This window comes from Temnothorax curvispinosus, unplaced genomic scaffold, assembly GCF_003070985.1.
Source record: "Temnothorax curvispinosus isolate PA1 unplaced genomic scaffold, ASM307098v1 QBEX01006304.1, whole genome shotgun sequence".
NCBI lineage: Eukaryota > Metazoa > Arthropoda > Insecta > Hymenoptera > Formicidae > Temnothorax > Temnothorax curvispinosus.
In genome coordinates, this window is record NW_020216084.1 from 1 (window position 1) to 11,744 (window position 11,744).

The following is an 11,744-nucleotide window of genomic DNA, read 5'->3' on the forward strand; positions in this document are numbered from 1 at the left end:
TCATAGTCGAATGTAAAAAGAATAATCTGTGATTGGCTAATTTCTTAAGACTTATGGGTTAAATCAACGGTTACGGCCTGCATAAACCAGCCTTAAGACTAATGGTTTCATTGTTCATTTTGCAGTAATTTTTATTACAACTTTAGTTATGCATTTAACTTAAATTTGGATTTGGATATACTTTTTTATAAACAAGAATAAAATAAAAAATAATTATACATGTTTAGGTATGGAGAGACCTAAAAAGTCGTACTTCTCTGAAGGCACGCAATTTGAGAAAAGCTAAGGGAATGACAGGAAACAAGTCCATCAAGCAATCTGCGGAATTATCTGAAATGGAACTGCGGGTTATTGAAATAGTCGGCGTAGAATATATTGAAGGAAGTAAAGATTGTGCTGAAAATATTCCGGAAGAGGAGGTATGTACATATACATATATACGTATGCATGTATACATGTATACATGTACATATGTATACATGTACATATATGTGTGTGTGTGTGTGTGTGTGTGTGTGTGTGTGTGTGTGTGTGTGTGTGTGTGCGTGCGCGCGCGTGTGCGTGTGCTTGTGCGTGTGCGTGTGCGTGTGTGTGTACACAGGACAAAATTTTATGGTTTGGAGGGGGACGAATAATAGTAAAATTAATTTTTTCGAAAATATATTTATACGTTTATATAAACTGTATATGTTTTGTAAATATTCATTGTAGAATCATTATATATGGAGCATTCATAATTAATAACAATTTCAACAATTTGTCTGACAATAGCAAATGAGATTTGAACTATTGAAAAAAATATATCTACCTACATATAATATAAAGTATATAATTGCTTACTACATAATATATGCCTTTTTTCCATGTTTATATAGTCTTTACAAAATGAGCTAATCCGTGGAAATTTGTTAATATTGGAGGACATCCCACAAGTTCGCAATACTCTTCTGCAAGAAAATTTGCAAAAGGGCCCGAAAACGTCGAACGGAGATATAGGTAGTCATTTTTATTAGTATTAAAAGAGATTAAATTAATAATAAAATAAAAATAAATATGAAAGAGAAAGACTCTATTTTTATATTCGACAAAAATAAATATATTTAACACTTCATAAATTATTACATAAAATCATTGTAATTGTTTTGATTTAAAAACAATTATCAATTATATCCTAGTCCAAGAAATTTCCGAAGACTTAACAAGCAGCTTAAAGTCTGGTCTATAATAGGTGTCGTAAGTCGTGAGTCGTAAGAAATTGACCAGTCACAGTTGATTATTCTTCTCAAATTCGACTGTGGTTGGTCAGTTTCTTACGACTCACGACTAACGACCAAATTGTAGACCCGATCTAAGTATCAATGGATCATTATGTCATTATCTTTAGAACCTGAAAATTATTTTAAAAAAGCATATATATATATATATATATTCTTTCTAATTTAGGTTGATTATCACATTAGTACTGTAAACTATTTTAATTATTACTTTGTTTTTATAAAAAAGTGGATTAATTAATATTTAATACATTATATAGTGGCCCTTAATCTAATTATACTTATTTATATTAATTGTAATATATTATTTATTTACAGTTATTCCTTTAGATACTAACATTGGCATCGACATCGCTACGATTGACGATGTTGTACTTGATGATGGAAATGCATCTGACAACGATAACATCCTCGTGCAACAAAATCTCCCAATTGTTATTGATGCTGATCCAGAAATTCAACAGACTCTGAAAACTGCTATCGCTTCCTCATACTTGAAGAAACAGACGAAGAGAAAGACTCCATGCATACTTTCTGCTTCCAAGTCATCGGATCTACCAAGTACTACTCGTAACATCAGTTCATCTGTGTTTTCAAGAAGATGTAATAAAGACATAAATAATATTATATAATAGTATTGTACGAAAATTTAAAAAAATTAATAGTTTTCAATTTTTGTACAATAACGTTATAAGATGCCTTTTTTATTACGTGTTTTAATTATTTATGTTAATAATAATGTTTTTTTATATAAAATTGCAGTAAATCGTGTACGAAATTCTACTAAGCAGTTTCATTCATCGAGAGAGCAATTTGAATACATTGCTCAGAAGCAAGCCGATGCTATGATGGTAAGGACCATTCTACAATACGTCGCAAACGCCCCAATTACGAATGATGGCAACTGTTGAAAAGTGTTATTTCCGGTTGCCGATTGCCAGTTGCTGTTATTATAAAATTAAAAGAGCCAACTCTCGTTTGTGGCAATCCCTTGCCAAGCGGAAAGAGTACTTGTCTTTTCAACTAGCAGTTGTCATCCTTCGTGACTGACAACGAGGCGTTTGCGACGTATTGCAGAATGGTCCTAAAAAAAAAAATCTCGAAAATCGGAATTAATAAAATTTTTCGAAGTCGTACGTACATAATTGTATATTGTCACCTCCTAAAATATTGTGCAGATACTTGCCGAGGCCTCGAAAGCTCATGCAGAAGCAGCTACGACGAATGCTCTTGCTATGGCAGAAATGGCCAAAGCTGCTACAAAGTTAGCAAATAATGCAGATGTACAGGCTGTGAACGAAGCGGATAGGATACGAGTAATGGAGAAAGTAATACAAGTATTGGATAATTCATTGCCAAGCTATATTCACTAAGAAGTAAGAAATGTCCTAATTTGTTATAAATTATGAAAGTCATACAATTATTATCTAATAAGTATTACTTAATTTCAGACCGAGTATAAGAAGTAGGATTTGACAGGAGTCAAATGGGACAAATCAACACAATACGTGATATTAACCAAAGAATGTGATGATTTGTATGTAAAGTATGCACCAAAGTTTTCGTGTTACGTTAAAATATAATATATTATGATTAAATTATGTATTTTATGTTACACTTATATTACATTACGTAAAATATGTTGCACCTAAATAGTAAATTATATATTTTATAATAAATATAAAATAACGGATTTTTATTTTAAAATTTATCTTCCAAACCTTTCCACAATAAGGCGATCTTGAATTCGACGCGCGAGTGTAAGTGGTCGCAAATTATCATCGTCGTCGATGTGAATGCCGGGCACATCTCCATTCGCGTATTTTTCAAACGGATCATCGTCAAGTATACCGCCAGCAATTCGCATGTTGTGTAGAACCGCACACGCATTAACGATTTTTCCTGCAAAGCCAGGCTCATACTGTAAGACCCTGTGCTTGGAAAGGCATCTCCACGTGCTTTTAAGAACTCCAAACAATCGTTCCACGCAATTTCTTGCACTGCATAATGCCTCATTGTAGAAAAATCGTGGAGTTTCTTCAGGCTCATGAGGTAAAGGAGTTAACAGCCAGGGTTCTAATGGATATCCTGAGTCACCTGTAAAAAAAACATGTCTAAAATGAGACGCTTACCGCAAAAGTGACCAAACTGCCAAAATTCGGCAGTTTTTCCTATTTTAAAGCGTTAATGGTTTCATAAGTTATTAACTTATAAATTATGAAACCATTAACGCTTTAAAATAGGAAACCAAATTGCTGAATTTTGGCAGCTAGGCTACTTTTGCGGTAAACGTTTCAAATATGCAACAAATACAGTGATAATATAAAAAAATCGTACCAATGAGATACGTTCTTCTTTCGCCGCGATTATATGCACGTTCCATAACACCACGCGCAGCAGAAGAACTCCAAATATAAGCGTCATGTCTGGCTCCCGGAAATCTTGCATTCACGTTCAGGATCTTGAGAGTCGGGTCGCATATCTTAATAAAGTAATACACATTATATTATAATAATTATAACGCAATAAATTGATAAATAATTTCAATTAGTACCATTTGGACGTTTATTGAATGGTATCCATTGTGATTCACATAGGCTTCTTCGTGTTCCCTAGGAGCAAGAATTGCCACGTGGGTGCAATCTATTGCTCCGATAGCTCCTTCAAATGGTTGAGGAGCATTCTGAAACTGCTCTCTTGCAAACCATCTGGCTTCTGGAGTCATGGAAAACTGCACCCATTGACGAAAAATATTTTCATTTATCGCGTCTGTAACTCGATGAATACATCTACTGATCGATGGTTGACTCATTGAAATACCCCATTGTTCACCTACTGGACGTTGATAGCATCCAGTCGCGTACAATCTTATTGCAGACAGTACCTATGTGACATATAAATTAGAAATAAGCAACTTTGATTATGACTTCGTGTTAAGTGGAAAGACACATTACTTGTTTTTCAACAGATAGTCCAGTAATTCTTGTGTGCATCAAATGAGGTGCAAGTACATCAATGAGATCATTTAACAATTCCGGAGTTAAACGGTACAATTCCCTGAATTCAACATCAGTCAAATCGAATGGTTGTTCTATTTCTCGTAATACCTGTCGATTTACTCTTCGCTCGCAGCGTTGGATACGATATTCTAAGTTTAGTATGTCTGCGGCAAGACAAGCATCAGCCATTCTAAAAATAATTTATTTATTCATATTATTTAACCCTGTTATCTATAAGTCAGCAGTACGAATATAAAGTAAAAAAAAAAACAGTAGAAAAAGCGATACTGAAATGATTTTTTTCACTTTATATTCCCACCGCATGATTATACGAATAATCATTTTAACATAAACAAGTTGTTATAAATTATTGTAAAAATATATTTTACTGTTCAATGTATTTGTAATATTGAAACGCGTTGCAAATATGCAGGATACTTCAGATTTTAATTTATAAACTTTGAGAATACATAGACACAAGAAAAAAATTATGTATTGTGTATATGTATATGTATATATTTAGTTAAAAGTATTTCCATATTTAATTTATGTAATATATGTAATATTTGTTATATCAGATAATTTTTATCATTTAACTATTCTGCCTACAAGTTTGAGGTTATCCTTGGTTACGGAAGCCGCATAACAAATATAACGGTTTTTTAAATGTTATAACGTGTATTAGAAATATTATTATTCATTTGATTTATCTCTTACCTTGTTAAATATGCTGAAATAGCCAGAACATTGTAATTCAAATAATATAATATATTATTAACGAATGTAAAATATCGCTAAGCAGTTAACGAGACTTCCAAGACCCATCGTTAACATAGCGACCGATAGCGACAATTTTCGATACTTAACGATTCGACTTAACGAGAGATGTCGATAACTGCTCGATACAGAATAACCCATAACGAAAATTGTCGATAAGTACAGTTAACGATAGCGACAATTGTCGATAGCACGTTAGAGAATCCCGCTACAGAAATGCATCGTATAACATTTCCAAAATACCATTATGTAGAGCGGATGTGATTTCTAGGGCGGGTAGAGGGTAGTGATTCACGAGTAAAATATACTAATGAAAATAATTCGTATCGTTAAAAATGGAAGCAGGAAAGAGCAATAAAATATATCGTAGTTCGGCAACTCCCACTATCAAAAAGCGGCTATTCTGCAATATTATAACTACGATATTTCATTTTTTAACGTTACGAATTATTTTCATTACGATATTTTATTCCTATCACTACCATTTACCCGCCCTAGAAATCGCAGCCATATTATGCGCAGCAATACTTTTTTATTCATAGGAAATGATACACATATTAGACTTTTTCTTATTTATATTTAACTTTTATTGTTATATTAAAATTATAATATTTAAAATGATATTATTAATCTATTAATAAAATACGTATACAACTATACGTATACAGAAATAGGTAATAATTCTTGATGATGTCATGTTGATCTGAAACATTACAAAATATTGAAATTATTCAATTAACATAGATTATAATGTTCTACAGTGATATTATACATGTCATGTGCAAATCTAGAAATATTCTGGACGTATCACGCAGTAGGAAATTTAATTTCATAGTCTGATTACTGTATACAATTTCAAGAATTATTTATTTACAAACTGTGACTTTTATTATTAGCAAATGATGTAAATCGTTGTTCCTTTTTTTGGTTACATTATTGACATAATTTAGACACACTCTATAATGTGTATTTTGAAGAATATTGTATTCACTGAATAAAAATAATTATTTGCGTTTGTTATATGCACTCTAGCTCACTCTCATAAATGATGTAAAATCTATTTAAATGACAAAGATAACGCTAAAAGTTCGTTCGTCAAAGGCAGTGATCGAGAACCGCCTGCTGAAAACAACAGCGGCGGAGAACGGCACCTCCCCAGGCAGAAACTATGAAGCACCGTATAGCATCAATCCGAAATAACGTGACAAGGATTACGCAAATATGAATATTACTCATATATAAACTTGTTGCTATTAAGGAGATCTATGGTGCAGTTTGTTATCTACTCATTCGAGAAGATGATCGGCGGTTCTCAAGATCAAGCTGTACAGTGTTACAAATGAGCAACACTCTCACAAAGACATCACCTTGCTTAGTCTGAGAGGACTGAACGTTTGTACATATTTTCTATTACGTGTATCATTAATCAAAGTTAAGTAATTAAAAAAATATGCACAAATTCCAAGATGTCATAGATCTCTTAACGCTATTTTTGTAACATATTAAAAATTTTGCAGCCATTTAAGATTAATAATAAACTACATATATACAATTTATTTTTATTTCTAAATAAATTATAGTGTATAACCGGCGTGATATGTCTGCGTGCATTATTTATCAAAATCGAAAATTGTAATAAACTAATTTTTTTTTAAATAGGTAAGTGAATTTTCTCAGATTTAATATCAATCAATATCAATATCAAATTTGATATACCCTCTAATTTTTAAGAGAACTAATTTTAAAAATGAAACTAAAAGTTACATGTTAAACCGTTAGTTTGTACGTATATTTTAAATGGCTGATAAGCTTTAATTTGGTTAACAACTTAACATGGGGGGTGTGATGGAGTGGGGGAGATTCTGCAATTTGTATCGTTTCGATATATTTTGATATAGTGATATGATGGTTAAAGGTTAGCATTTATTTGTCAAAATAATTTTTGTCGCGGCATATCGCCATATCGCCAGCGATACAATAAATGATACAATCAGTCTCCGGGACTGCCTTTTCTATTAATACGGGTATTATACTTTAAAAAAGGTTAATAAAGTTAGGAAATAAAACTGTACCTTATCACTCAGTTCCCTTTCTCGCGGTCTCTTCTTTCTCATCGCTATTTGCGCAGATGTTTCTTTGCCTGTCATTGCATTCTAAAACATAATTACGAAAAAGAATAGCAATTAACACGAATATGCGTATGTAGCAATTTATTTAGATAATTTATATGACAACAATATTCTTACAATGAATTGTGTTGTTTATAAATATATAAATTGTAATTATGCGAATTTTTATTTCAAGTAACACATTACCGTCATCATCGTTTGAAAAGCTGTTCCGTTGTGACATCATCAAGTCGCTGCTGCTTTCAAGCACTATAATAATAAGATTTTTACATATTGGTATGAATTTGGAACACTTCTGTAACCCAACTACGTAAAATATCATTACCTACGTTACTAATTAAGGCATATATATTGGTGATTTCTGTTTTAATTACTGAAACGAGCTAAACACGATTTTTCAAATTAAAGCCACAAGTTTTTGGAAACTCAAAAGTTATTACAGATTTTTGAAAACTCAGAAGTTATTACAGATTTTTGAAAACTCAGAAGCTATTACAGGATTTTCAAAAATTTCACTTTTTCTTTACAAACTAATAAATATTGCTTGTCATTTTTTGTTACAATGCATATGACTGCGTACTTATTTTCAGATTTCAGATTATTAGTTCCATATTACCGTTTACAGCATCTTCTTCCTCGACATCTTCCTCCTCGACATCTTCCTTCTCGACATCTTCCTTCTCGACGTCTTCCTCCTCGACATCTTCCTCCTTGACTTCGTCCACCTCGACATCTTCCTCCTCGGCCTCGTTTACACCGACTTTGCGCAGTTCAATTTCTGCCTCATCGGTTACGGCCTGCACATTGACATCGATTGCTTCTGAAAAAAAGATAAATCAATTAATCACGCATTGTAATAATATAGCTAACAATATACCACATATATTATTATTTCACTTTATTTCTATACTATACATATATGTTTATATTCGTATAAAAATAAACTTCAATCTAATCTTCTTTAAAACATTAATTTTATCATTTTTATTAACATGAATCGTTTCTGAAAGCAAGATTAGTCAATTATGCCGATTTTATCTTATATTCAAAAAATGTTGGCACGCAAATTACCTTTTCTTAAAGTTTTCCGGATAGCAACGATTCCCTTCGTCTTATCAGTGTCCCTATTAAGATCACTGATTTTTTTACTGATGTAATGTGGTACGTTGCGACACTCAATATCTACCTCAATTGCGGGTAGTTTCTTTTCGTTTACCAGCCAATATCGGTATATGTCTGTACAGAGGTCGCGGTTATATACAAGTTAATATTTTTCATACAAATAATATTCAAATGAAAACATGAAATTACAAATTTGTCTATATTCGTACCTTGAATTGCCAGCATGCGTCGGTCGTCTAATTTTTTCTTTGGTGCCCTATTCCTGTATTTGTTGCTGACATGTCCTGAAACACTTAACTCCATCAGTGTCTCCAGTCCATAGACAGCAAGGGCCAGATTCTTCACTACGATTTGTAGCGATCGCGGCTTTGCAACCGCAGAGTTGTACACCTCTGTTGATAACCAAATATCTCTCCCTAAGTGGATCTAAAAAGTAAATGAAATAAGCGAGTTTCAGATGTTTCTGGGAAAGAGAACAGCGTATGTTGCGACTTACAGTTCCGTTGCTTTTACGAATGTAGCCCACAGGCAGTGTATTGGCTCCCTCGCGACTTTTTAACTCGTCCAATTTATCAGCTGTGGCTACAAATACATTGACAAACAAACAACTATATACATGTGAATTTAATTAAACTATATATCTTTTATAATTTTAGTATTAATTTGAATGCTTTATAAAGGGACTTTTCAATAATGACAATTTGTTGGGAATGTACAGTACAGTAAATTATCAAAAATGACCTGACAATTTCATTAACGTTTTGTCTACATTTCATGTTGTTATTTTCATAATAAGAGACGTTTTTTCAAGGCACATTATTATTTTGTAAAAGTAAGACAGATGCAATATCTTTTGATTATAATCGATATATTTTTACTTGCATATTTGCATCTTACAAATTACCTTATAAAACTGGCAGTTAACAAAGAACTGTACTGTAACTCTATAAGCATTGAATTATTGTTTTAATAAGCCTGCAAATAACAAAAGTTTAAGCATATGATTTGCGTTTACCTTTGAATTCGTCGAAATAAGAAATTACTTTATGTTGTAAATTATTATTTAATGACGTCGCCTCTTCTAACAAAAGCGTCAGCCGTTTAATCTCGCCATCTTTCTCCAGAAGGTGCAGCTTTTGGCCTTTTAACTCTTTCTCGAGATTAGCATGAGACTTAACGTTGCACAAATCGCGTGCTGCAGATTTGTCCTGTTGCAAAAAGCATATGTACTATAAAAACAGTACTTATCGTATTACTTGGTGCATTGTAACAACGAATTACAACTACTTACGGCTGCAGTGAGCTTGGCTTTTTTCGCCAATTTGTCTGATGAGGAGTCCAAGTTGTTTCTTTTCCAAGATTCGTTTGTCTGATAAAAAGTCGAAAGTTAATTATTACACTATATTTACATTTACCGGAAACGTATAACGCTCACATTAACTGAAATTAGTACTTAATATATTTACGCATTTGGGGATTTCATTATTTCTTATGGCATGTAAAGTTCGGCTGCTAATTGCATGAAAATAACGTTTCTCGTCAAATTCATCGGTTTTCAACTTACATAAAGTAATGAACAAAATTCTATTCAGGAAATGTCATAACATTATTTTAAAGATCTAAACTAATACATTGAAAATAGTTTAATATTTTTTATATTGAAATCCAAGATGACTCATTTTTTAAAAAAGATACGTTTCAAGTAAACAGATTTAGTAACCATACTTGTACTTACAGTAGTAGATATGAGCTGCTTCGGTGATGAGAGTTTTTCTTTCTCGCGCATGTTACCGCCGGCTGATTTGGAGATAGTTTTTATTTTTGCGTGCAACGCGGTTCGTATGTCTGTCGATTGATCTTTCTACAAGAATACATAAAGAATTAAATTTTTATCTTCTAGGTGCCTTATTGTAAATACACCCTACTTTCTCAAAAACTAAATTGCAGGATACTACGAGATACATACTACGAAATATTTCAGATAAAAGTGCCAGTATTTCGTGGGAAGGGGAGGACGGCATTATTACTGTCTATATTTACAGCACAATTTCAGTCATTTCATAGTTGATATGTTTGTTTGTTTCAGAAACGTGTATTTTTTACGGGGCGTTGTTTACCGCATTTAATACAATATTTAAACAAAATTTCAATTGTTAATATTAATACAATAAATTTCACATTTTTTAAACAAATTTCTTATGTCGTAATAGTATTTTTGTATGGAGTAAGATATAATAAAAAATAAAGGTTTTATTTTCAAATAAAATAATTTGCCTTGAAATAACTGTAACGACCTCTAAATACAAAACTGCTCTAGTATCATTTTCTTTCCTTATAGGAATCCTGAAACTATTGTCTGAAACCTTCGGTATCTCCTACATATTTAATGAAATTCGCGCGGGACAAAGTTATTGAATACCCTGTATACGTAATAGTATAAAAAATAATACATGGAATTAATTCTTACCTTATTCTTTATAATACACAGTCGTACACAGTCAGTCGGAGAGCACAGATGTGTTTATTATTAGGTCTAACATATACAAGTTTCGACTGAAGGTTGCTTTACCGGTCTCGGATTCTCGATTTCTCCTGCTTCCTGTATCTCGCATTTTGGATAGAATGCCAATGTGCGATAAAACGGCCCTGGATAAAAAGACGTGCAAAGGCTGCGGGGCGACAGTGGTCAGGCCGATTGTTTGTGATGATTGTGGCATCGCCTCTCATCCTGGCTGTTTAGCCCGAACGGGCCATCCTCACTCCGACGGCAGATTTATCTGCTGCTCCTCTGACCCGACAGACCCTTTGGTCGGAAAAATAAGAGCCATAATTCGTGAAGAGTTCGCTAACTTTCGCGATGAAATTGTGAGTTCATTCCGTGCTGATATAGAGCGGATTTCAGCTGAGATGCTAGGGCTAGCGGGGAGAGTCGCGGAGATTGAGAACAAGTTATTATCCGCCTCCCCTTCCATCGATCAGGAGGAATTAATGGAGGAGATTTCCGAGAGGGAGAGAAGATCTTCGAACTTGATTTTTTATAACCTTAATGAGTCAAGTTCTCCATCTTCTGTGAGCGATGACGTCTCGAATAATCTGTCCATTGCTGAGGAAATAATTCGTAAGATACGGCCCCAAAACCCTCCTCGTATCAAGATTCGGAGACTCGGCACTTTTAAACAGGGTCATGCAAGACCTTTGCGAGTCTCACTGCCATCCAGATCTGACGCCATCGACATACTAAGGATGAAGAATAGTTACTCTGGGCCAGTTGCTATCAAACAGGATTTAACCAAGAAACAGCGTGATCATTTCGTTTGTGTTAAGAAGCGGTTTGAATCGCTTAAAGACACTGGTGTTACCGACATGACTTTGAGATTTATTAACGGTGTGCCGAAAATTGTAAAAGCTTCCACTAATAGGCGCCAAAAAAACGCGACTATCAC

The 11,744-nt window shown here is 33.3% G+C and overlaps 2 protein-coding genes across 2 annotated transcripts; both read right to left on the bottom strand.

Annotated features, from left to right (window-relative positions):
* Positions 1–2,982: 2,982 nt before the first annotated feature.
* Positions 2,983–5,214, bottom strand: LOC112455644 (putative nuclease HARBI1). Its single transcript, XM_025017690.1, has 5 exons — positions 4,991–5,214; positions 4,229–4,463; positions 3,829–4,158; positions 3,612–3,756; positions 2,983–3,371 (listed from the first exon to the last, which is right to left on the bottom strand). The coding sequence occupies exons 2-5, from the start codon at positions 4,460–4,462 to the stop codon at positions 2,983–2,985; spliced, it is 1,098 nt and encodes a 365-aa protein (XP_024873458.1). The 5' UTR covers position 4,463; positions 4,991–5,214.
* Positions 5,215–7,772: 2,558 nt separating this feature from the next.
* LOC112455645 (BEN domain-containing protein 5-like) lies at positions 7,773–10,099 on the bottom strand. The gene is made up of 7 exons (XM_025017691.1): positions 10,037–10,099; positions 9,593–9,670; positions 9,317–9,509; positions 8,798–8,883; positions 8,511–8,727; positions 8,251–8,415; positions 7,773–7,999 (listed from the first exon to the last, which is right to left on the bottom strand). The coding sequence occupies exons 1-7, from the start codon at positions 10,085–10,087 to the stop codon at positions 7,773–7,775; spliced, it is 1,017 nt and encodes a 338-aa protein (XP_024873459.1). The 5' UTR covers positions 10,088–10,099.
* Positions 10,100–11,744: the final 1,645 nt, after the last annotated feature.

What these genes read in the sequence shown, in the direction of transcription:
- LOC112455644 (XM_025017690.1), bottom strand. Translation starts at nt 4,462, where the DNA reads ATGGCTGATGCTTGTCTTGCCGCAGACATACTAAACTTAGAATATCGT. An exon ending in ATTCAATAAACGTCCAAATG is followed by an intron (nt 3,757 to 3,828) that starts GTACTAATTGAA and finishes TACTTTATTAAG; the next exon opens with ATATGCGACCCGACTCTCAA. An exon ending in AAGAAGAACGTATCTCATTG is followed by an intron (nt 3,372 to 3,611) that starts GTACGATTTTTT and finishes TTTTTTTTACAG; the next exon opens with GTGACTCAGGATATCCATTA.
- LOC112455645 (XM_025017691.1), bottom strand. Translation starts at nt 10,087, where the DNA reads ATGCGCGAGAAAGAAAAACTCTCATCACCGAAGCAGCTCATATCTACT. An exon ending in AGCAGCTCATATCTACTACT is followed by an intron (nt 9,671 to 10,036) that starts GTAAGTACAAGT and finishes ACTTTTTATCAG; the next exon opens with ACAAACGAATCTTGGAAAAG. An exon ending in TTCGTAAAAGCAACGGAACT is followed by an intron (nt 8,728 to 8,797) that starts GTAAGTCGCAAC and finishes TTTACTTTTTAG; the next exon opens with ATCCACTTAGGGAGAGATAT.